The 25,273-nt window shown below is 42.5% G+C and overlaps 1 protein-coding gene across 1 annotated transcript in view; it reads right to left on the reverse strand.

Moving 5' to 3' along the window:
* The window catches only part of ARAP2 (ArfGAP with RhoGAP domain, ankyrin repeat and PH domain 2), a 494,936-nt gene that overhangs the window by 193,900 nt on the left and 275,763 nt on the right, over positions 1–25,273 (reverse strand). The window contains exons 17-20 of the mRNA XM_075346952.1: positions 18,896–18,998; positions 16,454–16,652; positions 15,528–15,591; positions 11,690–11,853 (exon numbers count right to left, since the gene is read on the reverse strand). Of these exons, the coding sequence (XP_075203067.1) occupies positions 11,690–11,853; positions 15,528–15,591; positions 16,454–16,652; positions 18,896–18,998 (530 nt within the window). The remainder of the gene's footprint in view (positions 1–11,689; positions 11,854–15,527; positions 15,592–16,453; positions 16,653–18,895; positions 18,999–25,273) is intronic.

Consider the following 25,273-nt stretch of genomic DNA (forward strand, 5'->3'; position numbering starts at 1 on the left):
ACTGCGTTACCATAGCAACGGTGCTCCCGGAGCTGCGGTTAGCGGTGACGTCACCGCTAACTGCGTTGCTATGGCAACGGTGATCTCCGTTAATGACCGGCTGTGTCAGCCGGTCCCTAACGGAACGGGGAGTCGACCGTGTGCTAGAGCATGTCGCCGGTACACGGCGATACACATATGTGCACCGTGTACCGGAGAGATGCACTCGCAGGTCCTACATGACGTGTCATAGTCATGTGACCAGTCTGTAGCCAATGAGATAATATCCACGTGACTGGTCACATGGCTATTTTGACGTCACGATAGGTCCTGCTTCTCTGCTGGCAGTGCAGGTCACCGGGAGGATTCAGCGATCATCGGATGGAATAGCGGCAGGAGACAGAGTGCAGAAGGGATCGCGAGGACCGGTAAGTGTTATGGCATTGTTTATTAACTGTTTGTGTACATTTATAATGCATTTTTATGTGTTTGTGATTGCCTCCCATTATAGCCTATACGTTCGAGTTCGGTTCGTCGAACGTTCGACGAACCGAACTCGAACGGGACCCCCGTTCGGCGAACCGGCCTCGAGCCGAACCGGGACCGGTTCGCTCATCTCTAGTGTCCACCAGGCTGAAAGGCAGCATTTCAGTAGCCAAGAGCTTACACAGAGGGATAAAGTCAACCTCTTAGCTTTGTCATGGGTCGCAGGAAATGGCCTTTTATTTGTCCACATCTGAGTGACAGAGATCTGGCTGCTGTGTGTAGACGGTGTTGAGTAGGGTGTCCCTGGAAAAATGCAGCTTTGTGAGGAAAGTGCAGGCGTAGACATGATGTTGCCTTCATCCAACGTTGGTGCTATCGATGTCTGAGAGAGCTGTACACACGCACTTGTTTCCCCTTCCAAACCAACTGACGACCTACCAAGCAAACTGCCTGTTGCGGTTACAGTGGTGGAAGTTGTGCGTGGAAGACCAGGTGTGACAGCTGTCCCCACAGTCCTAGAAGATGAAGAGCGCGCGGATGCACTGGAAGGGGCAGGCGGTGGATGGTTCGCTCCTCTAGGCCGCATTGCAGCACGGTGAGTTTCCCATTGTGACCTATGATATTTATTCATGTGACGATTCATGTTAGAAGTTGTCAAACTGCTGAGGTTTTGACCTCTACTAAAAGAATCACGACAAATTTTACACATCACATAATTTGGGCGATCTTTTTCTATGTCAAAAAAGGACCAGGCTAGGCAAGGCTTAGAGGGCATGCGACCTGCTGAGCCCCCCCGACTAGTGCTCAAAGGCAGAGTAGTGGCTGATGATGCAGTTGTAGACGTGCTACCAGTGCTCCGACTCTGTCCAGCTAGGCGCAAGGTAACTTCGTCATCAGTTGCATCCTCCTCCACCGCCTCTGTTGACCTCCTTGAGTGCCTGACTGTGGGTTGACAGTAGGTGGGATCTAGAACTTCCTCATCAATTGTTGTGTTTGCACTCCCCTCACCCACAGACCGAGCCTCTTCTTGCCATGACTGAATTTTTAAGTTGTCATCACAATCTGGTATCTGCGTCTCATCGTCATCAGTATGTTCCTCATTGTCTATAACCACAGGTGTTACAGTTTGTGACAAAGGGTCAACATTATGCTCAGAAACTTGGTCCTCACGGCCTGAATCAGAGTCACAAAAGGTTCTGGGCATCACTGCAGACCATTTCCTGGTCTGTATTCACTGTAGCTTGGGAGAAGACCTCTGATTCCCAGGCTATAGTGTGACTGAACAGCTCTGCAGACTCAGCCATCTCAGTTCCACCATACTGTGCAGGGCTGATGGAGACTTCAGAGCTGGGAGAAAGCAAGTTTGATTGAGATGACAACTCAGAGGACTGGTGTTTTTTGGATGTAGTAGTTGAGCTGGCTGAGAGGGCACTTGTTGGACCACTTGAGATCCATTCAAGCATTTTCCTTTTTTGGCCATCATCTACCTTTGTTCCTGTTGTTCGTGTCCGTAAAATAGGGAGCACATCGGATTGTCCACAGTAAGTAGTAGACATCTTACTTTTGCTGGTAGATGGTCTATCTCCAGCAGATGTTATCTTTGCACTACTGGGACTATACAGAAGTCCAATAGCCACGTTTAGGATGCCACTAAGTTCACTCAGTGTTTGCTAGTATCTTCAGCAGATGTTAATGGAGCTTTGCCACCTTCCCCATGGACAAACCCTTTTTTTCCTTTTCCAACACGCCTCTTCCCCTTTCCACCAGCATCTGTCATTTTGCCACTCATGTTGATTGCGACAAGATTGTGCACTTAAAATGTGGTAGTAAAAATTGAGAGGTGGTGTAGATTGCAGCGGTGGTCTAGCTTTATTAACAACAGAATAATAAAGAATAATTATCCCTGACAATGCAACTACGGCCCTTAAACTGGCAGCATAAATTGCTAGTATAATGGCTAAGTAACAATGAGTTTGAGTGTGCAATGCAGGCAGAGGTGCTGCAAATATCTTTGCACTTGTGGGACGATACAGAAGTCCAACAGCCACGTTTAGGATGCCACTAAGTTCACTCAGTGTTTGCTAGTATAATGGCTTAGTAACAATGAGTTGGAGTGTGCAAAGGGCAGGAGGGTAGAGTGGCAGGGTTGTGGGTCTCTGGGTAGAGGAATGGAAGCCTGCCTTTCTATCCCTCCTAATGGGGAAATGCAGTGAGGAAATCCCTGACCTTAGCTACACAGACGCTGTCATCTTGTGTAGCTGTTAAACTCTGTTTTCAGGACCTGTCACCTATGGCTCTGACCCTGCCGGTCCTTAAAAGGACTGATAGAAAGTGCTATCCCTATGCTGTCCAGCGCTGTGTATGGAGCGTATACAGCTGTATCGGTGATAGGAGCTGCGCCAGTGATGTCTGACACCAAGGACGCAGAATAGAATGTATAGTCCCAGAAGTACACAGATATTTGCAGCACGTCTGCCTGCATTGCACACTCAAACTCATTATAACTAAGCCATTATACTAGCAATTTATGCTGCCAGTTTAAGGGCCGTAGTTGCATTGTCAGGGATATTTATTCTTTATTATTCTGCTGTTAATAAAGCTAGACCACGGCTGCAATCTACACCACCTCTCAATTTTTACTACCACATTTTCAGTGCACAATCTTGTCGCAATCAACATGAGTGGCAAAATGACAAATGCTGGTGGAAAGGGGAAGACGCGTGGTGGAAAAGGAAAAAAAGGGTTTGTCCATGGGGAAGGTGGCAAAGCTCCATTATCATCTGCTGAAGATAGACCATCTACCAGCAAAAGTAAGATGTCTACTACTTACCGTGGACAATCCGATGTGCTCCCTTTTTTACGGACACGAACAACTGGAACAAAGGTAGATGATGGCCAAAAAAGGAAAATGCTTGAATGGATCTCAAGTGGTCCAACAAGTGCCCTCTCCTCCACCTCAACTACCGCATCCAAAAAACACCAGTCCGCTGAGTTGTCATCCCAACCACACTTGCTTTCTCCCAGCTCTGAAGTCTCCATCCGCCCTGCACAGTATGGTGGAACTGAGATGGCTGAGTCTGCAGAGCTGTTCAGTCACACTATAGCCTGGGAATCAGAGGTCTGCTCCCAAGCTACAGTGAGTACAGACCAGGAAATGGTCTGCAGTGATGCCCAGAACCTTTGTGACTCTGATTCAGGCCGTGAGGACCAAGTTTCTGAGCATAATGTTGACCCTTATTCACAAACTGAAACACCTGTTGTAATAGACAATGAGGAACATACTGATGACGATGAGACGCAGATACCAGATTGTGATGACAACTTAAATATTCGGTCAGGGCAAGAAGAGGCTCGGTCTGATGGGGAAGGGAGTGCAAACACAACAATTGATGAGTTAGTTCTAGATCCCACCTACTGTCAACCCCCAGTCAGGCACTCGAGGAGGTCAACAGAGGCGGTGGAGGAGGATGCAACCGACGACGAAGTTACCTTGCGCCTTCCTGGACAGAGTCGGAGCACTGGTAGCACGTCTACAACTGCATCCTCAGCCAACACTCTGCCTCTGAGCACTAGTCGGGGGGGCTCAGCAGGTCGCATGAGCTCTAAGCCTTGCCTAGCCTGGTCCTTTTTTGACATAGAAAAAGATCGCCCAAATTATGTGATGTGTAAAATTTGTCGGGATTCTGTTAGTAGAGGTCAAAACCTCAGCAGTTTGACAACTTCTTCCATGAATCATCACATGAATAAATATCATAGGTCCCAGTGGGAAGTTCACCGTGCTGCAATGCGGCCTAGCGGAGCGAACCATCCACGGCCTGCCCCTTCCTTGCATCCGCGCGCTCTTTATCTTCTAGGACTGTGGGAACAGCTGTCACACCTGGTTTTCCACGCACAACTTCCACCACTGTAACCGCAACAGGCAGTTTGCTTGGTAGGTCGTCAGTTGGTTTGGAAGGGGAAACAAGTGAGTATGTACAGCTCTCTCATACATTGATAGCACCAACGTTGGATGAAGGCAACATCATGTCTCCGCCTGCACTTTCCTCACAAAGCTGCATTTTTCCAGGGACACCCTACTCAACACCTTCTACACACAGCAGCCATATCTCTGTCCCTCAGATGTGGTCAAATAAAAGGCCATTTCCTGCGACCTGTGACTAAGCTAAGAGGTTGACTATCCCTCTGTAAGCTCTTGGCTACCGAAATGCTGCCTTTCCGCCTAGTGGACACACAGGATTTTAGAGACCTTATGTCTGTCGCTGTGCCCCAGTACCAGATGCCTAGTCGCCACTACTTCTCTAAGAAAGGGGTGCCCGCGCTACACCAGCATGTCGCACACAACATCACCGCTTCCTTGAGAAACTCTGTGTGTGAACGGGTGCATTTTACCACCGATACTTGGACCAGTAAGCATGGACAGGGACGTTACATGTCGCTGACTGGGCACTGGGTAACTATGGTGATAGATGGTGAAGGGTCTGCTGCACAAGTTTTGCCGTCCCCACGACTTGTGTGTCAATCCTCTGTCTCTCCAAGTTCCGCTACTGCTTCTGCCTCCTCCACCTTATCTGGGTCCTCCACCTCTGCCCCAAGCCTGCCTGGTCAGGCCACCAGCGTTCTCACTGCGCAGAAGGAATCACGCACCCCTCATTACTATGCTGGCAGCAGAGCGCAACGGCATCAGGCGGTCTTTAGCTTGACATGTCTTGGTAATAGGAGTCACACAGCTGAGGAGTTGTGGTCAGCTCTGCGGTCCGAGTTTAATAAATAATTGTCTCCACTCAACTTGCAGCCTGCTAAGGCCGTGTGCGACAATGCTGCAAACGTGGGTGCGGCCCTTCACCTGGGCAAGGTGACACACGTGCCTTGTATGGCTCACGTGTTGAACCTTGTTGTCCAGCAAATTTTTAACACACTATCCCGGCCTAGATGGCCTTCTGACCAGGGCACGAAAACTGTCTGCTCACTTCCGCCGTTCAACCGCCGCAGCTGAGCGACTTGCATCGCTCCAGAAGTCTTTCGGCCTGCCGGTTCATCGCCTGAAATGCGATGTGGCGACACGCTGGAATTCGACTCTCCACATGTTACAGCGACTGTGGCAGCACCGCCGAGCCCTGGTGCAATACGTCATGACGTATAGCCTGGGCCAACGATATGCAGAGGTGGGGCAGATCACCCTGATGGAGTAGTCTCAGAACAAGGACCTATGCACCCTTCTGCACAGTTTCGACATGGCGACGAATATGTTTAGGGCTGACAATGCCATTATCAGCATGATAATTCCAGTCATTTACATGCTGGAGCACACGCTAAACACTATTCGGAGTCAGGGGGTGGGACAACAGGAAGGAGAGGAACTACAGGAGGATTCATATGCGCAAGGGACAACAACATCACCAAGGTCCAGACGTTCATCATCTCTAACGCGGCAGGCATGGGACCATGGGGGACAGGGATCAACAAGGGCGCATAGTAGCAGGCGAAATGTTGAGGAAGGTGCAGGAGAACATGAAGAAATGGAGGACGAACTGTCCATGGACATGGAAGACTCAGCGGATGAGGGAGACCTTGGTCAAACTTCAGTTGAAAGAGGTTGGGGGGAGATGTCAGAGGAAGAAAGAACGGGTAGCACCTCTATGCCACAAACACAGCGTGGACTTGGTCCGCATGGCTGCGCAAGACACGAGTGCCTTCTTGTTGCACTACCTCCAACATAACCCTCGTATTGTCAAAATTAGAAGTGATGATGACTACTGGCTTGCCACACTATTAGATCCCTGGTACAAGTCCAAATTTTGTGACATAATTCCAGCCATAGAAAGGGACGCACGTATGCAGGAGTATCAGCAGAATCTGTTACTCGATCTTAGCTCGGCTTTTCCACCAAACAACCATGCAGGTGCAGGGAGTGAATCTCCCAGTTGTAACTTGACAAACATGGGACGGTCTCGTCATCTTCAACAGTCTACCCGTACCAGTAGGACAGTATCTGGTGCTGGTAACAGCAATTTTATTGAATCTTTTCATAATTTTTTTAGACCCTCCTTTGCAAGGCCAACAGAGACAACAAGTCTGACACATAGTCAATGGCTGGAGAGGATGATACAGGAGTATCTCCAAATGAACATCGATGCCATGACTTTGCAAATGGAGCCTTGCTCATTTTGGGCTTCAAATCTAGAAAAATGGCCAGAGCTCTCCAGTTACGCCTTGGAGATTTTGTCGTGTCCAGCTGCCAGCGTTGTCTCTGAACGTGTCTTCAGTGCTGCTGGGTGTGTGCCGACAGATAAGCGCACGCGTCTGTCCAGTGACAATGTGGACAGACTGACGTTCATCAAAATGAACAAGTCATGGATCCACCAGGAATTTACTACCCCTGTGTCATCCTGGGGAGAGTAAATGCTTGTGGATTTGGAATGTGCTAGATGCAAATCTAGCTGTGAAGTGTACAACTAGGGCACAAGTGCTGCCACTGAATGGGTGGGTGTGTGTGGGGCACAATTTTTGGAAAAAAAAGGGAGACTCCGCTTGGAGTAACCCTTGCTTGCTGTGTTTTTTAAAAATGATCCAAGATGAACAGAGCTGGGATCAGGAAAGACTTTGCTACCTACCCCGGTGTCATCCTGGGGATGGTTAAGTATGGCGTATTTTTGAATGTGCTAGATGCAAATCTAGCTGTGAAGTGTACAACTAGGGCACAAGTGCTGCCACTGAATGGGTGGGTGTGTGTGGGGCACAATTTTTGGAAAAAAAGGGAGACTCCGCTTGGAGTAACCCTTGCATGCTGTGTTTTTTAAAAATGATCCAAGATGAACAGAGCTGGGATCAGGAAACAGTTTGCTACCTACCCCGGTGTCATCCTGGGGACGGTTAAGTATGGCGTATTTTTGAATGTGCTTGATGCAAATCTAGCTGTGAAGTGTACAACTGGGGCACAAGTGCTGCCACTGAAGGGGTGTCTGTGTGGCCCAATTTTTGGAAAAAAGGGAGACTCCGCTTGGAGTCACCTTGCGGTGTTTTACATGATTTTAGAAGGGCATGCCATGCCTATATCTGTGTCTCGTCCTCTTTTTCCTCGTAACGCTGTTTTGTTTTCGCATGAGAATTTGTCCTTGTCACTTTCCCATGTGTTTGTGTTGTGTTGTGAGTTGTTTGTCACCTTTTGGATACCTTTGAGGGTGTTTTCTAGGTGTTTTTATGTGTTTGTGATTGCCTGCCATTGTTTCCTATGCAGTTCGAGTTCGGTTCGTAGAACGTTCGACGAACCGAACTCGAACGGGAGCTCCGTTCGGCGAACCGACCTTGAGCCGAACCGCGACCGGTTTGCTCATCTCTAATTATGAGGCACTGATGGTGACACTGAAAAGAATATAGAGTCCAGCTCACCCCAGCATTGACATCTTTGTCTCCGATATCTTGGAAGCACGAAATTCTGCTGCTGTTCCAGTGTGTTACACAATAGAAGGGTAAAAGATCCAGCTTCCGGTAGATGTATTCAGATAAAATTCAATCTTTAATGAATATCTTTAAAAACACACTTTGTGTGACTTGTGACTGTTATATAATATAACAGAAATCAATAACCAGAATAAGCGCCCCAGACACGTGTCGATCAAGAGGAAAGGTATGGACCAAAAAAAGCATTCAGCTCACAAAGCGTACATAATAATACAAATGTATTAATTTGTTTACCTTAAAAACCATTAAAAACCAGAAAACCACCATCATGTCTATTATAAGCAATGAATACATGACATAAAAATTGAATCCAACAATATCCAAAACACAAAGGTGCAGTATTTGTACAGTATCCCAATAAAGTTCAAAAAGTTATTGATCCAAAAAAAACATTATCTCAGATATCCGTACCCATGTGCACTACATAGGTTGTGTTGTCCAGAATCAATATATAATAAAGCGTAACATCAGCAAGTATTATATATGGTACAGCAATCAAATCTTTAAAGATTTTAGACAGTCCAATAAATGGTAAAGCAAACTTCATATTATTATTTATTGATTCTGGACAACACAACCTATGTAGTGCACATGGGTACGGATATCTGAGATAATGGGTTATTTGGATCAATAACTTTTTGAACTTTATTGGGATATTGTACAAATACTGCACCTGTGTGTTTTGGATATTGTTGGATTCAATTATTATGTCATGTCATGTATTCTTTCCTTATAATAGACATGATGGTGGTTTTCTGGTTTTGAATGTTTTTTATGGTAAAAAAAAAAACAAAACAAATTTTGTATTATTATGTATGTGAGCTGAATGCTTTTTTGGTCCATACCTTTCCTTCCTCATAGCTATGCTCTCTATGGGCTAGCACCCTCACAGCTTATTGCTGTGCATTCCATTCATTTTGGTTTAACGTTTTGATGAAGACTGATCTTTGACTTGGGGAGACACTCTTGATCGAAATGCGTTTGGTATTCTTATTCCAGTTATGGATTTCTGTTATATTATGGGAGAGTTACAAGTCTGTGTTTTTTAAAGATATTCATTAAAGATTGGATTTTGTTTGAATACATCTACTGGAAGCGGTTTCTTTTACCCTCCTACTTACTGTGACACACCAAAAATATGATGTTCCCACAATAAACTCTCAGATAGTATGATGATCCCAAATTTACCTCTCCCCAATATCATGTCCCAACAATAACCCTTCCACCGTATGATGCCTCCACAGAGATATTTTATTATACTGCCCCTAAAGTCACTGTGTAATATCCGCATAATGAGCCCTTAATAGTATAATTCCCCCACAGTTCTCCCACACACATTATCAGGCCGCAGAGTGCCCTACACATGTACTGATAGAATTTTTTTTAAAAAAAATGACTTTCCCACCCCTATTGCATCAATGTGCGAGATCAATTTGTGTTACGTGTGTGCTAAGGCTCCCTCTGTAGAAGGCGCAACTGTCGCGGGCGGAGGTGACGCGCTCGCCACGCTCGGGTCCGGGGCTTCTGCTGCTGCTTGGTGGCTTGAGCGGTGGGCCGGACCCGGGGACTCGAGCTGCACTCCTCACCTGTGAGTGAACAGTGGATGGTTTGTTTGGGGAGAGAGTTCGTGACGCCACCCACGGCACGTGGTAATGATGGCACCACCGCTGCTGGTGACGGGGATCCCGGGAGAGATGGTAGGGAGCAGCTGGGATGTTGTCCCCTCCGTGGGTAGGGGTTGGCGATCCCGGGGCCCGGTGGTGATACGGGGAGGCTGGATGGCTGGAGTGCAGGGTTGCAGGGACAGCACGGCACAGTGCCAGACGGCACTGGTGTACTCACTCAGAAAATCAATGACAAAGTCTCTGGTAAACCAAATGGCCGGATGGACGGGTCCCGCAGCCGGCTGCAGTGTTTTTGTGCTCTCCCCGGACGGCTGATGGTGGCTGTCTTTCACTGCACCTTTTAGAATGTTCTGATTCCTGTGGTTGCCCACCGGTAGTCTGCTCCCCGGCATATAGGTGCCGTAGGAGCCCGTTTTGCCCGCAGGCGCTGGTCCTTGGATCTCTAGCCTGTGGCGGTGGCTGTATATCCTCTCGGTGTGGACTGTTTCCTTCTGTCGGGTCTTGGTTGTTGGGAAACCCCTGGGGTTCCTGTCACACTAGGATTTGACTATTGTCAGTGGCTCCAAGCCTGGTCGGGGTCCGATGGCCCTGCCTGTGTGCTTAGCTTCACTCCGCTCCCCGGTTCGGTACCGGCAGACTACCGCCTGACCCCGGGTCCTACGGTTCTGCAGAGGTCCACTACCTCCTGCAGACGGCCACCACCATCTGCCAACCTTGCTGTCGGTGCTTGGGCTCCGACCCAGACACTTGAAGTCCGTGTCCTCCTACTTTCACCTCCAAACTCTATCTACTGCTCTTCTCGCCTCCAGGTCTGTGAACTCCTCGGTGGGTGGGACCAACCGCCTGGCTCCGCCCCACCTGGTGTGGACATCAGACCCTGGAGGGAGGCCACAAGGGTTTTTGGTTGACTGTTGTAACTGTCTAGAGTGGAAGGTGTGTATGTTGGTATGTATGTGACTACCTGGCTAGTCCAGGGTGTCATACAACCTTTTGATAATATTGTGCCTGCTGTGCAGAGACTCAGACTATGGCTCTTTTCCACCTGTGATTTTCATGTGCGAGTTCAATCCGATAAAAAAAAGAAAAAAAAAAAATCGGATTGCACTTGCACCAGTGTTAATCAATGAGGCAGTTTCCTCTTTCCTGTTAACTCTCGCCTCGAATTGTGCTCTCGGTGCAATCACAGTGTGCTGCGTTTTGCAGTGAGTCATGGCTCACGAACCCCAATTCAAGCCTATGAGAGTGTGTGAAACATAGCTCTGCACTCAGATGTCATCCGACCGCAGTGTGATATACGCAGAGACAGGAAGCTGAGGAGATGTGAGAAAGTAGTCCCTCCATCTTTTCCGCACCTGTAATAAGATCGCAAGATCACATCACAGTCGCATGACCCTCGGCTGACACGTGCAGCAGAGGGTCATTAGCATATTGCTTCCGATGCTCTTGCATCAGAAGCGGTACGCAAGTAGAAAAGAGCCTTAACATATTGAATGGTGGAGCAGAGAGCGGACAGCTCCCTGTTTCACCTTTGTAAGGATGCACATACTGTTGAAATACTCGGCATTTGGCTCTGGCTTCCATTTCTTGGACCCTATTCTCTGGTCTACCACTTATTATAATGGAATACACAAGGGTCAATCCTGATATCATACGAGTGAATTTCTTTTGTTGCATTTCCTTTGTAAATGAACACACAAAAATGCAAAGCAGATGGCAGCCGTCCCATTTATGAAGTAGGGGTCTCGCAACATCTCACAGATAAACCACTGAATGTAGCTTTTTCTGTGTTAATATAAGATGCTGTCTGCTAGAACAATGAAATTTCTCCACTAAGCCGTCCCCCAGCTCATAATGTTGCAGGGTATTTAGGGATAAAAGCCTGTAAATAACTCTTGTTAGACAAGTTACACATTCTGGTCTCACGGTTATTGTGCCAACCTGTTCCAGCAAACATCAGCAGTGCAGATCTGAAACCAGAAGGTTGCTTCTAATTGCTCAGAAAACAACAAGTTTCTACATCCTGACTTTTTTTTCATTTTAATTGATATAGGCGTATTGAAAATATACCGATTCTAGCCGTCTCGCAAATAACTAATATCATTTAGAAACAATCTGCTGAGCATAAAGTCTGTATTACCCACCATACTGTGTAACAAATGCCATACAGCTGTTCACAATAATAGGAATGTTGTTTTTGCAGAGCTGCTGATCCTGTAGTGCATTGCCATCTGTACCTGCTGCTTTTTCAATTGCACAATGCCAGACCATGAAATCTAGCATTGTATGTCCGTGGATATATAATGTCCTGCACATTGGAAAAATTAGGTTAGAGAAACAAATTCATGATTTGTATAAATATAAAATAAAATATAGATGTATTGTACAAGCCATTCACAAAATTTATTATGCTTTGTAATCATCACAGAACAGACTTGTACAAGTAATATCATATATCCAGCAAAGCAGCAAACAATTAAAGTATCATGCCAATAATCATATTAAATCTCCATTTAGTATGAAGCAGAAATTGGACTGTGTGAGGCAGTGACAGGTGTCACATATGAAGGTCAATGTGTTTCCCCCAGAATGTGCTTGGAGACTTTGTGAAACCTGTTGGAGTGTGTTGTAGTCACAGTCACCACTGTGAGTGCAACACAAAATAAAAAATAGAGTGTGAACTTGGTCAAGCCAATTGACCGAGTATTTTGTATAAGTAAACCTGTTAAGCCTTTTTTTTTTTTTTTCTTAGAGATTTGTAGGTCTGGCAGTTACACAAAACTCCCTCTCCAGTCCAGGTCTTGCAACAGGCTCATATCCGGGGAATTGCATTTAATCTTGCAGTGCACAGCAAGGTGTGTCTCAGTTGGGATGAGGCTGCTGGTGCTGAGTGATCTTGTGGTGTGGAGTAACATATGCCAGTGTTGTGAGTCTTGGACACTAAGTGGACCTCTGCCCCTGAAATTCCTACAGCGGTGCAGGAGTCAAACAGACACTTGGAGCATGACCCTGAATCAGAGATTCCTATAGCGGTGCTGGTGTCATCCAGTACATTAAAGAGTCTGTACTTAAGAACCGTCTATGTTCCGGAAAATACATTCCAAAACTGTTGAAAAGTGTTTTATTTGTGTTTGGTTCTTAAAAATCTGTTTGGTGAGAGCAACCGCCTAGGTCACTGCCTCACTTTCATGGATATAGAAAGCCCCTGCCTCAACTGCCATATTGGTACATAAAGCATTTGCGGTACCCAATGTAAAGGCAATCTTTTTTAATGCATAGGCAGTGTTTTCTAAGTGTCTTCACTACCCTTTGTCCTTTGAATTTCTTCTGGACAGACAATCCCTTGTTAATTCTCATTTATAGACACCCCATACTTTGCACTGACGAGGGGCAAGCACCCCGAAACACCGTGTCTGCAAATTGGGATTCTGATCTGGCATATATACCCTAAGTTATATTGAAAGGATTGTTAAAAATCCACATTTAACTTTTAGGATCGCTACTTCCAATAGGTGGCGCTGCGCTAGAGTTTGTCTCCTGTCCTGGAGAGAAAATTTGAACATTTATGACCAATCCTTTATGTTCTTGGTTTTATTGTGTCCCCCCATTTTCCTCCAGTTCAGTCTCTTCTTCAAGCACTCAAACAGATCATTTAAAGAGACTCTGGGGGCTGATTAAACAAGACTGCCATTTTGCCTGCAAGTCTTGATCCACACTTTCCTGGAGTAAGATACTCAATTAATTACATCTCTTAGCTGCCATGTGCTAGACATAGAAATGTACTATATACAGTACATGGATTGGAGTACATTTCTGCAATAGTTTATGCTGCTTTTCTGGCACAAATTATAGTAGTTTAATTTAATTTATAATATTTAGTTTGTCGAGGGTTCGAGGGAAAGCCTGTAATTAATCTATGTGCCTGCAGATTTCTGAATCCTTACAGTGTGCACACTGCTCACTGTCAGGATTCTCAGGTTTTGCAAGTGAGAGTGGGTGGTCACATGACTCTACAAGTATGCATAAATCCAGTGATCTGTCAAATGTGTCAGACCTTCTTGGCCTTGCTCAATACGAGTGAGCTGAGCAGGCCTACTCAGAATGAGGCCAGAAGTATGCAAATCATATACTTGTGGTCACATGCCCCCTGGTTTTACAGGAAACACTGGAAAATCCTGAAGTCTTTTAACCCAATGCTTGGCCAGCTCTTTAAGACCTGCTACTCCCACCAAATTCCACATACTTTTCGAAAAGTTGGTGGAGATGGTATGAAGTCAGTGAAAGTCACATTTGCAATTTTCACTTCAGTTTTGTGGTGCAAATTGTTGGATAAATTGCCCTTTTTTAACCCATTGTGCTCCATCTACTTAATAGTGCCACGCCTAAAGGGTTTACATCATAATTAAAATTATCTCCCTTCACCTCCAAGCACTACATTTTTAGATTGCCCTACCTATCTTTTTAGAAATGTGGCAACTTATTGGCTAGATTAGAAGAAAGTGAAGATGGGACAGTTTTGTCATTTTGCACACAACACGGTTGGCAGAAATGTAACATCTAGTAGAATACCTGAGAAAGTGGTGAATGATACCATAGGGATTTTCTCTTTTGTGTACTATAAATCATTGTCTTTTGGCCCCTCAGGCCCCTGGAAACTAGGCTTTTTCAATTTTTAAAGGGGTTATCAGGTCTAAAATGATAAGTCTGCTGTCACTTTATGTGACTGCCGAATACTGAATCCTCCCATTGCACACAATGTGCTCTGCAATGATTTGCTGGTTTTTGACCTGAGAAGAGTGGACATGTGACATCTCCATCCTCATCTCTGTCCAGCTCCATACCCGCTCTCTACGCTCTGTGAATGACTTTCGACTAACATCCACACTAATGCGAATCTTCCACTCCCGCATCCAAGACTTCTCCAGAGCTGCACCAATCCTCTGCAATGCACTACCCCAAGAAATCAGGACAAACAACAACTTAATCAGCTTCATACGCCCCCTAAAAACACATCTTTTTAGGGTGGCCTGTCACACTCCCTAGTTGAATTAAATTCACGACTAAAGTCTCTTCATGACTTCTCACAACATGACTCTCTATCAAACTCCACCTCACTCAAAAGCATCTCAAAGATTGGCTAATTGGTTCAGGCAGCCTTTATCTATCCCCCATTTCTTTGTGATGGCTGGATTGTTATTGAAAATAAGCACCTGTATCTTGTTCCCCCACCTCATTGTAGATTGTAAGCTCTTATGAGCTCGGTTGTCTTTTTTGCTCCAATTATTGTATTTTCTAGAACGGTTACTTGTATATGAACCTCTGAATTGTATAGCACTGTGGAATATGTTGGCGCTATAGAAATAAAGATTTAGTAATATTATTAGTTGTGCGATATGCATGTTCCTGGCTAGAGCCTGACTAGTGGGCGCAGCTTGTGAGCTTTCTTCTCACATGCTGTCAGTGTTGCAATATAGCAGAGCTGTAAGAACTGCAGCTACTAATGTGTTTGTAATGAGTCAAACTTCAGTTTTACTGTACTGTATTAGCTACATGTCTCACACTGGTAATTCCTTCTTTTTATTTAAAATACATTTTGGAGGCTGATTCTGTGTCCAGCCCATAAATTATAGCAGATTTTGTATATATTAAGAAAATGTGGATTTCTCAGGAATAAAACATCAGATTGCAGATATCAAGGAATCATTTTATTCAGCTTTCTATGGCCCACATACTCATATAGAAGACTTAGAAGTGACATTCCCTTTAACTTGCTCAAAAATATCAAACTACGCATGAAAGTTTAGTTGCACTTTAAATTCAATTAGATGATAGAAATCCATTTGTCTAAGCATATATTTATACTTCGTGTTTGGGAATAGTGGCTGTTTAATTAAAAAGTGAAAAATGGTTCCTCACACTTGTCACATTTGTTTTCTACACCTTATGCAAAAATAATGTAACATGTTTTCATGAAATTATTACCTTCCATTTTCAACCAGTAGCACAACATTTCTCTTTTCTCCATTTATCATATTTGAACTTTGTGCTAGGATAAAGACATATTACAAGTTGAATTAGAAATGTTTGAACATTTCTATGTATAAAATTTGTATCAGTACAATATCATCATTAAAAGAGGAAACTTATAATATTGATTTACCCCTTAAAAAAAGATGAGTTACAAACTCTGCCGCCATTCTGCAGCGAACTCATTCTCCGGTCAACTATGTACCGTGATGAGTATGATGTGTTGAAGCCAAATTCTTTGAACTTTAATATGAACTTCAATTGCAAAAATGATTACTAGTCCACAATACAAGCATTTTACTAAACCAAAAAATCCCAAAGGCTCCATATCCTGTAAAATTGCTTTAGGCCTCAGTTCCACTTGCGTTCTGCACGTGCGAGTGCAATCCGATAAAACATCAGATTACTTTCACTCTAGTGCAAAAATTTGGGGCAGTGGCAATCTGCGATTGATTTCTCATGCCATATCGCATGTGGAACGAATCACAGCATGATGCATTTGGCAGCGAATATTGGCACATGCACCCCCATACAAGTCTATGGAAGCATGTGAAACATCGCACTGCACTCGCATGTAATCTGAGTGCAGTGCGATATACAAAGAGAAAGGCAGTGGTGGAGATAGGGAGAAAGTGCTCCCTCGCTCTTCTCTGCACCTGTGATAGGATTGCAAGATCGCATCACAGTCACATGACCTTCAGCTGACATTCGCAGCAGAGGATAATAGCATATTGCTTCCAATGCTCTCGCATCGGAAGCTATAGGCAAGTGCAACCGTACCCTTAAGAAAAGTCTCATGGATGCCATCCCAGCCATTGCAGATTACCAAGTTCAGTGTATATATTCTATTCATAGGATAATATGGAAATATGTATACTTACTCAGTTCTTGTAGTTTCTTTAGATATATTATGTCTCCTTGAGTATCTCCTTGCCCATGTGTACAGTGTAGACAGGTTTTCTCCAAGGCAAACCAGCTTTCTTTCCATTCCATAAGACTATATGTGTCTTTGTAGCATAAACATCCAATTAAATCAAATTCTAACTCTGTTAAATATTCATCTACAGTAGGAATGAAGTTCTAGAAAAGAACAATGAGATATAAAGAATTATTGACCGTAAGATTTTAAACAGTAACGATTAAAGATTAGCACCATTTGTTGTAATAACTAGAATTGTATTACTGTAATGTAGATCGTGAAGTTTTAACACAGATTTGTAACAAAGTTTTTCGCCCCTCTTCTTGTGCTGAATATCTCTGACAAAGAAGTTGGGCATCGCAAGCACAACTTGATCAGATTTACTAATGTTTTGGAGATGCACTGTTGGTGGGCCTTGAGGACTAGAGTTGGGGAATTGCATGTTTTCACGATCTCCTTATCATTGCACAGGTGCCAGAATCATCACTTGTGCAGGTGATTAAATTATCATCTGTGCAATAGTAAGCAAATCCTGAAAACATGCACTGTGGGTGGGCCTTGAGGACTGGAGTTAGGGAACCCTGATCTAGAGAATCAGCCAAAAGCAAGAGATAGGCTCTCTATGTGCTTTATTTAAATCCCTCGTGCCCTATAACCCAATGTCGCTATTTAATAGCTTTTGCGTACAGCCCTGGTGCACTACTGAAATGCTATTCTGTTCTGACAAGCTGTGTAACTCCTCAATGCACTTTGGCTTGACCTTTGAATTGCCTCATTGCTCTTCATCTTTGAGTTTCATTAACTATAGATGTTGATCTGATTTTGTTCTTATTTCTAACTTTCTGCTCTGAATGTACCTGCCAGTAGCTAATACAATGACAACATATCCGCTCCTGCAACAAAGTCCAGATTTCTATGTAGGGGCCAAAATGAGTAAAAACATATCACTTCTAATCCTTACTTAGCAGGGTTGCTAACTTGACCATGAAAACTGCTTTGAGCTTATATATTATTATAACAGGTACAGTATAATCCTTGAAGGTCCGTTGGAAGAGGCATTATTTCCCCATACTATTGGTGCAACTTGTGCAGCCGCACAGTCTCCCAATACATAATGAGGCCAAAGTAAGTGGAATAATGCAATATGATGAAGTATTAGACTGCAGAGGGCCTATATATCATTTTTGCACACAGGTCTTTTCTCTTTGTGAATGGTAATAGAAGGTTTCCACTACTAATATGACCCGCTTTCATTTATCCTAAGTCTTTCTAACCAACACTTTCCTAATATACTTATGCTATCTACCCTGCTCCTGTAAGCCTCTCTCTCTGGGGTGCATACATTCCTATGTTGATGTTTTAGCTTTCATCCTTAAGGTCTGGAAACCGGAATTGTAAAAACTGAGCTGGGTAAATCACTGGTGGGTGTGTTGCTTGATGTGACAATAATAAAAGGTAAATACACGCACCTCCGTGAAAGACAGGGGTTCCCAGATAGGATGTCACTTTTTAATGGTATAGAAAAATAAATATGGTACTGCCACAGTGAGGAAAGTCGAATAACTGGATTTATTGGTAATTACAATCTATAAAATAACATTTTGGTCTTAGACGTATTGCCCAGACTCCGATATATTGCCTGGAGTACAGTAGAACCAGATGCAGCATGGTGCAAGTGAAGGGAATTATAGAAATCTATGTGCCACAGAGAGATCAACTTACAGTAGCAGGGTAGGTAGCAGAAGTACATTAGGAAAGTATTAGTTAGGAATAGTTAGGACAAATAAAAGGGGAGACAGTAGTAGTAGAAACCACTTTGTGCAGTTCTGCCACACTTTACACTATATCCTAGAAAGTTAGATTTTATATTTTGTCTACATTTTACCAAATTTTCCAAAGATAAGCCCTGTTCTCTGTTTGAAAAAACCCTGACTACATGAGGTGCAATGTGCAATGTAACATTCATAGGTTATTCTTTTGTCATCCCTGGAAGGAGTTTGAACTTAATTGTGAGGGAATTTGACAATACACTCTTATACTTGATATTGTAATTAGGAAACCTTTTCTGGGAATTTTCTCATTGAACCATATGCATATATTTCTCATTGACATATTTGTATAATTCTGTTAATCTGTTTACTCCCCACAAACACGTGAATTCCATATTATCTGGAATATATTTGCAACATCTTTTGACATTAGCAAATTTCTAACAGGTTTAGCATACCAAAATAAACTAAAAAAGATAAAATAAAAATTACAATAAAGTATACTGCAAAACATATATAAATAAATATATTAAAAACATAAAAGCTGGTTCCTTCGAGAGCTTACTGTTAACAGCGCCAATTTATTTTATGCTAATGCCTAAGGCTTAACTTTATCAGATAATTATCAGCATTACCTTAGATATTGCCTTAGCCCATTCTCTCTGAGTCTCTGCATTTTCAGCTCCGAAAAGAAACATACGTTCCGCCAATAAGTAGATCTCAAAGGTAAATATAGCCCTAGAGCAAACATAAAAAAAGTTGTACTGTATTTAGATTCTATAATCTAACATAACCCGAGGCTTAATTCTCTTCAATAGCATTTGCTGTTTAATGTCCTCGTAGAATACTTACTCATATCTGTTAGTGAGGAGAAAAATGTCTAATAATATCTGATATATTGAAAGCTTAAAAAATTGCTGTATTTAGAAAAACTGCCAGCACTTATATTCTATATACGACACCTTTAAAAATTTCCTATTTTTACCGAGATACTGAAAACAATTATATTTAATTCGCAATAAAGACTTTAGGCAGTTGCTCACAAATAGTCAATAACCACTTAGAAGTTTTTTGTCTTCTTTGACTAAATGCCTATTTGTTCTTACAATATATCTGATACAATTATTTTATAGATTTACAGCTCATTTCCTAAAGCTATTTAAAAGTAGCATTCATTTAAAACACTGCTAGATTATCGTTGCGGAAAACTTTGATATAGAGACGTATAACTTTTTTTTAAATTATTTAAATTAATACAAAGTGTTATCTTCGATATAATGATAATTGCTGTTTAGATTTCTTCGGCTTCATGCAAAGAAATATGGGTTCAATCAGTAAAACTCCAGTGTATAGTGCAGTGGCAGAATAAAAATGTAATAGAGATTAATGTGATCAATTTTGGAGGTATTCTTTCCACTCCAGTGCTACGAATAGTGGAGGGAGTTGATGGCAAAAAATTAATGTAACGGAGTCAGTGAGCGAGCAAATGCATCATTTCTACAATGCAAAATGTTTTCTAATAATGAATTGTATAAAACATTTAAAAGGCGAAAGTTACATTGTGCTCGGGAGGAGAGGAAATTATTTTTTCTATGGAAAGAAAAACAAACGTCAGACAGCTTTTTATGCGTCCTATTCAGCAAGCACCTTGGAGTAAATTGGCAGTCTGACATATGCTTTATTTGTAATTACCTTTAAAGTTAAAATACACTTAGTTATGTTTTAAAAGCCCTCTCAGACAAATTACAGGAGCTAAATACACAACCCTCGCTGCGTTTCATTGATCATGCTAAAAGCAATCCATTTTAGTTAAAACTAATTATTGTTCGGTAGAAAACAGAAGTATTTTATTGCGTCCATTAGCAGAAAATTATTCTGACTGCTGCCCTTTCAACTGCAGTACTCGGTAGATGTGATGCATTTTTCCAAGAAACTGTAAATTGATGAAAATGACAGCACTAGGCATATAAAAAAAGTCTCTAATAAAAATGGTTAGGAAAAAAGGGTAAAGCCGACCTGATGATGGAGTAAAACAATTTATTGATGATTGGACCAAAAATCTTAAATCCCTCTTCTCCAATGGCCCCAAAATAATCCCATGGATTCCCTTTAAATCAATATGCCCAAGAATTCGCAGGTTGTTTTTCTAACATGCTTTAACTTTTCACGCACTTATCAGTTAGGGGGGTCTATCCCTTACTTTTTAAAGCTTTGGTCCTGGTTATTGAAGGCCAGTGTGAACTGCGCCGGTCTTGAAGAGGGGTCACATTGTAGTCAGAGCCTCCTGATTTTTTTTTGTTGCTTAGCAAAATCGGTGTGAAAATACCAAAAGGCATAACAGTTTTGTGTAAATCAGCATTGTGCAAAAAAATACAACTTTTCAAAGCGATTTCTGCTAGAATTCAGGTGTAATCTCTCTGACAAGTAAGGTGGCTCATATTAAAAAAAAAAAAACAAAAACATAAAACACTGATACTAAGTAGAGTTGAGTAGACTGAAACGCAGAAAATTGAATTCAAGTTGAATTACCTGAAGCTCATACTGTACGTACCCATTATTTAAACAGTTTTTGATTCAATTTTAGGAACTACACTTTTTCTCGTTGTTACCTGACTTACAAGCTATTTTTTCAACAGTTATTCTCTCAGCAGGCTCTATTTTTAATTTTAAGTTGTCTTAAGCTGGGTTGGCACTATATTGCCTTGAACAGGTATTCATACCTGTGACGACTCAGAGTTTGGCCACTTCTGTTGGAGGTGAACTGTTCTTAATTAGGCCAGAGGTATGTTTCCTTTGTTTGATAAATCAAGAGAAGTTAGCTATTGTTTTATGTGAGACTGATCGAAGCCCTATTGTTTGTAAATAGAAATTGCCTCAGCCCTTCTGACTACATTGTTCCGAGAAAAATTATGCAATCTGATTGTTCTAGTGACCAATGAGAGAGCTGCTTTCTCCAACCAACCTTGTAAAACCGAATACCCTGAATTGAGAAGTAAGTGGTATAAAAGGGCCTTGCTTCTGTCACCAGTGGGATTTCTACATGGCCTCAGCAGAGGAGCTACTATTCCAGCTGGGGGAATCACAGAACTGTTTCACTTGAGATATTCTACATATCCTTAGTTATGGAGCTACAGCTACAGCTCTGCGGGATCACATAACAGTTTCAAGATTCATTCTACAGGATGTCAGCCCAGGATCCACGGTTCCAGCTAAAGGTTCACAGAACTGATTCACTGCTCAGCACTGAGCCCACAAATTCACTTGGAGAACCCAGGTTGGGACTAGTCGTTTGACTGACTACATATCTTGCTGTGCTCGGTCAGCTTCCTAAGCTTGCCTGCCGCTATTTCTTCTCAGTGGGTGCCCACCAAAAACGGGGTGCTGCTGGGCTGGGATAGTTGGCTCTGAAAGCTCCAAAGTCATGAAGATTCTAATCTTAGGTTGACCAGTGGAAGGATGATTTTCCGTCACTTGTACCATTTTGTGTTCTTGCTGGGAATGTACAATATGTTTTTGCCTGTTGGTGAACCAATAAAGTCTTACCAGTGTGTGGTTCCCTCACCCTGTGTTGTCTGAGTATTACTTGCCCATAGGGAAGGAGTATGAGTATTCGGTTGAATGAGCCCTGGTCCGTGCATTCTTTATGAAGACAGCCAAGCCAGTGGACAAGACCACCCATTGACGTTCGTGTCTTCACAATACCCCATGAACTTTTCCACTTTTCTACCAACTTTAATGCATTTTTGTGGAATTTTATGTTTAACTCCAACACTAAGCAGTAAGTATTTGTGAAGTGTAAAGAAAATGATCCATAGTTTTCTTATTATTTTAAAAATATAAACCTGAAAATTGTGACAGCCACTTGTAGTTTAATGCTGTTTAGTAAAATCCTAAGTGACCAATTGCTTCCAGAAGTCATCTAATTAGTAAATTAAGTCCAGCTGGGTGTAATCTATTCTCAGTATATGTTACGGCCAGACACCACAGGACTGTCTGTCAACCGTGACACACCTGTAATAGTGCACTAGCGATTACATTATAGGGACCAATAAACCTAGGTTTCAGTATACAGCAAGGACTCTTAAATTTAATAATCAACAACCACACAGTTATTCACACATAGGTGCAGAGTTGTCCATAAATGTTTGTCAGCCATACATTTGTATCTGTCTCCCATCAGCTTCAAATTACTCTGAACCACTTGCTATACAGAAGGAAGCGATGCGATAAAACACTCCTTCTCAGGAACTCCCAAAGTCCATCTACCACAAAAGGTACTTAGTTGTGGATGAAAACTTTATTCAAACAAAGAATGACGGCTTGCCAGTAGACTCCTGGTGATGATTGTTTATAGCAAATTTGGCCAATGATAAGTTAGATACCAAGATATCCGATCCTCCTAGTTATCAGAGACAAAACACCTAAGGTAAGGTTCCAAATTTTGATTTATGTGTTTGGTCTGACCATTTGACTGGGGATGGAAGGCAGAAGAGAAAGACAACTGCACCAAAGTTGAGCACAACATGCTTTCCAAAAGTTGGAAACAAACTGGGTTCTCAAATCTTAGACCACTTCAGAAGGAACCCAATAAAGCTTCACGATCTTATTGCTGAACATCTGAGCCAGATTCTTGGCATTCGAAGTGCCAGTAATGTAATGAAATGTACCATCTTACTGAACTTATCCACAACTACCAAACCCACAGTCTCTCCTGCAGACAAAGGTAGGGCAGAAATGAAATTCATTGATGAATGCATCCATGGTCTATTAGGGAAAGCCAAAGGTAAGAGAGATCCAGAAGAATGAGTATGTGCTACCTTGCAAATACTGTAAGCAGACACATAGTCAACCACATCCTGATGCAAACCTGGCCACCAAAATCTATGAGAAAGGTCAAAATAATGTAAAACAGCGGGGGCATTAGTTAGGCCAAACGGCATGACCAAACTTTTCAATTGTACATCAGGTGTATTGAAAACAGTTTTCTATTCATCCCCTTCTCTGATTTTAACCAGATTGTAAACCACTCTTAAGTCCAACTTGAATAACCATTTAGCTCCCACAATCTGATTAAATTGATCTGGAATTTAGAAGTAGAGGATATGGGTCTCGGATGGTAACCTGATTCAATTCCCGAAAATCCAAACAAGGACAGAGACCACCATCTTTCTTCTTAAAGAAGAAGAACCCTGCCACCACGGGTAAAGAGGAGGGTCTTATATGTTCCTTCTCCAGACATTCAGCTTTGTAGTATTTTATGGCTTTTCTATCTGGGCCAGAAAGATTATACAGTCTGTATTTGGGTAATTTTGCTCCAGGAATCACATTAATGGGGCAGTCGTATACATAATGAGGAGGCAAATCCTGACATATCATCTCTGAAAATACATCTATAAACCCAGGTAGAAATGCAGGTAGGTCTCTGTAGACAAAGCAGAGAGGGATGCGTTTCAGCAGTTCTCAATTCTGCAATTTCTCCACTCCACAATTCCCCTGAATTGCAAATTCACTACGGGATTATGTTTCACCAACCTTGGTGACAGGAAATTACTTGTCTTATGCAGATTGTGCAGGAACATTGCATTATCATCCCTGAGCACACGGTGGTGAGATAAGGCAAGGATGGAGAGTGGTTTAGTTGATATACTGGAAGTAAGCCCATGAATCCTCACAAACTGAGTATCCACTATGCTAACTAATTTTCCACTGCCCACAAGCACAGAAATATTCTCAGTCTTGCTCTCTAGCACCACCTCTGCTGTTAGGACAAACCGAGAATTACATGTTGAAGGCAAACACACATGCAGATTCTCCACCCCCACACCAACAAGGGTCAGCTGAGTCCCAGATGTTCCTTTTTGCTTAGGAACCGAGGGGCAGGTTCCAATAAAATTATTAAATTTTACCACAAAAACAGCAAACCCCATTTTTATGGTGGATTTTAGTGGAAATATGCAAAGCAGTGGTTCCTCCTAGTTGCATGGGCTCATCCATACACAAGAGTTATGGTTTACCTTCAGATTGCCTTCCTGGCAATGGAATGCTGCTTCGAGACAGGCTCTAACCATTAGAGATGAGCAATCCTGCCAAGGATCCAATCAATTAAGGCTCGCCGATCCCACCTGAGATTGCAATCAGATCAATGAACCATAGCCGATCTGATAGTTTGACTGTTTTCCCCTTCTACTGGCATCTCTCACTGCTATAGGACCACGCCCCCACCCTATGAGACAGCATCTGTGATTGGTTGGAATCACACACACAGTCTCCCTTATACTGGTTAAAAATAAATAAATAAAACAATTGACGTAGTGTTCCCCCTGTATTGATATCAGCACAGATAAAACAATGACTACAGGCTGTAGTCCCCAGCCGTGTGCCTAACTTGGCTGTGTATTAAAACAAGAGGAACACACATGCGACTTTTTTATTATTATTTAAATAAATACATGGAGGGAAAAAAACCCCCAAAAAACAAAAAAACAACAGTATGCGGGTCCTCCTAAATTTGATACCTAGCCAAGATAAAGCTCAACAGCTGGGGGATGGTATTCTCTGGCTGGTGAGACCCATGCTTAAAATCACAGAAAAATACTCCTAAAATGTATACCTTTATTGATTACTAACATGTTATAAAAACATGAAAAAGAAGTTATATAGAATATACCCTAAGGATCTAAAGTACAGATTAGTACACAATTTAGTGGACCAGCCGGCGGTATACCCCAGCAAAAAATGGGGAATGGTTATATCGCTCCACCAGTCAACTTTACAATCAATGAGAAGTCAAATGTTTACACTCATTATAAAAGCAATCAACCACAAAGTCATTTTATCTAGATCCATTAATTATCCATATACTGAAAAAAGAGAGGTATATGTTACTGTGAGGTATACAAATAAATTTAACACTATATCTCCCATGTGATAGTAGAAAACATATATAAATGTTAGAACTATATGTGGTTTTAGGTTGTATAGGACAAAATGGAAGATATGTAGTTTACTGTATT

Source organism: Anomaloglossus baeobatrachus, chromosome 1 (assembly GCF_048569485.1).
Source record: "Anomaloglossus baeobatrachus isolate aAnoBae1 chromosome 1, aAnoBae1.hap1, whole genome shotgun sequence".
Classification (NCBI taxonomy): domain Eukaryota; kingdom Metazoa; phylum Chordata; class Amphibia; order Anura; family Aromobatidae; genus Anomaloglossus; species Anomaloglossus baeobatrachus.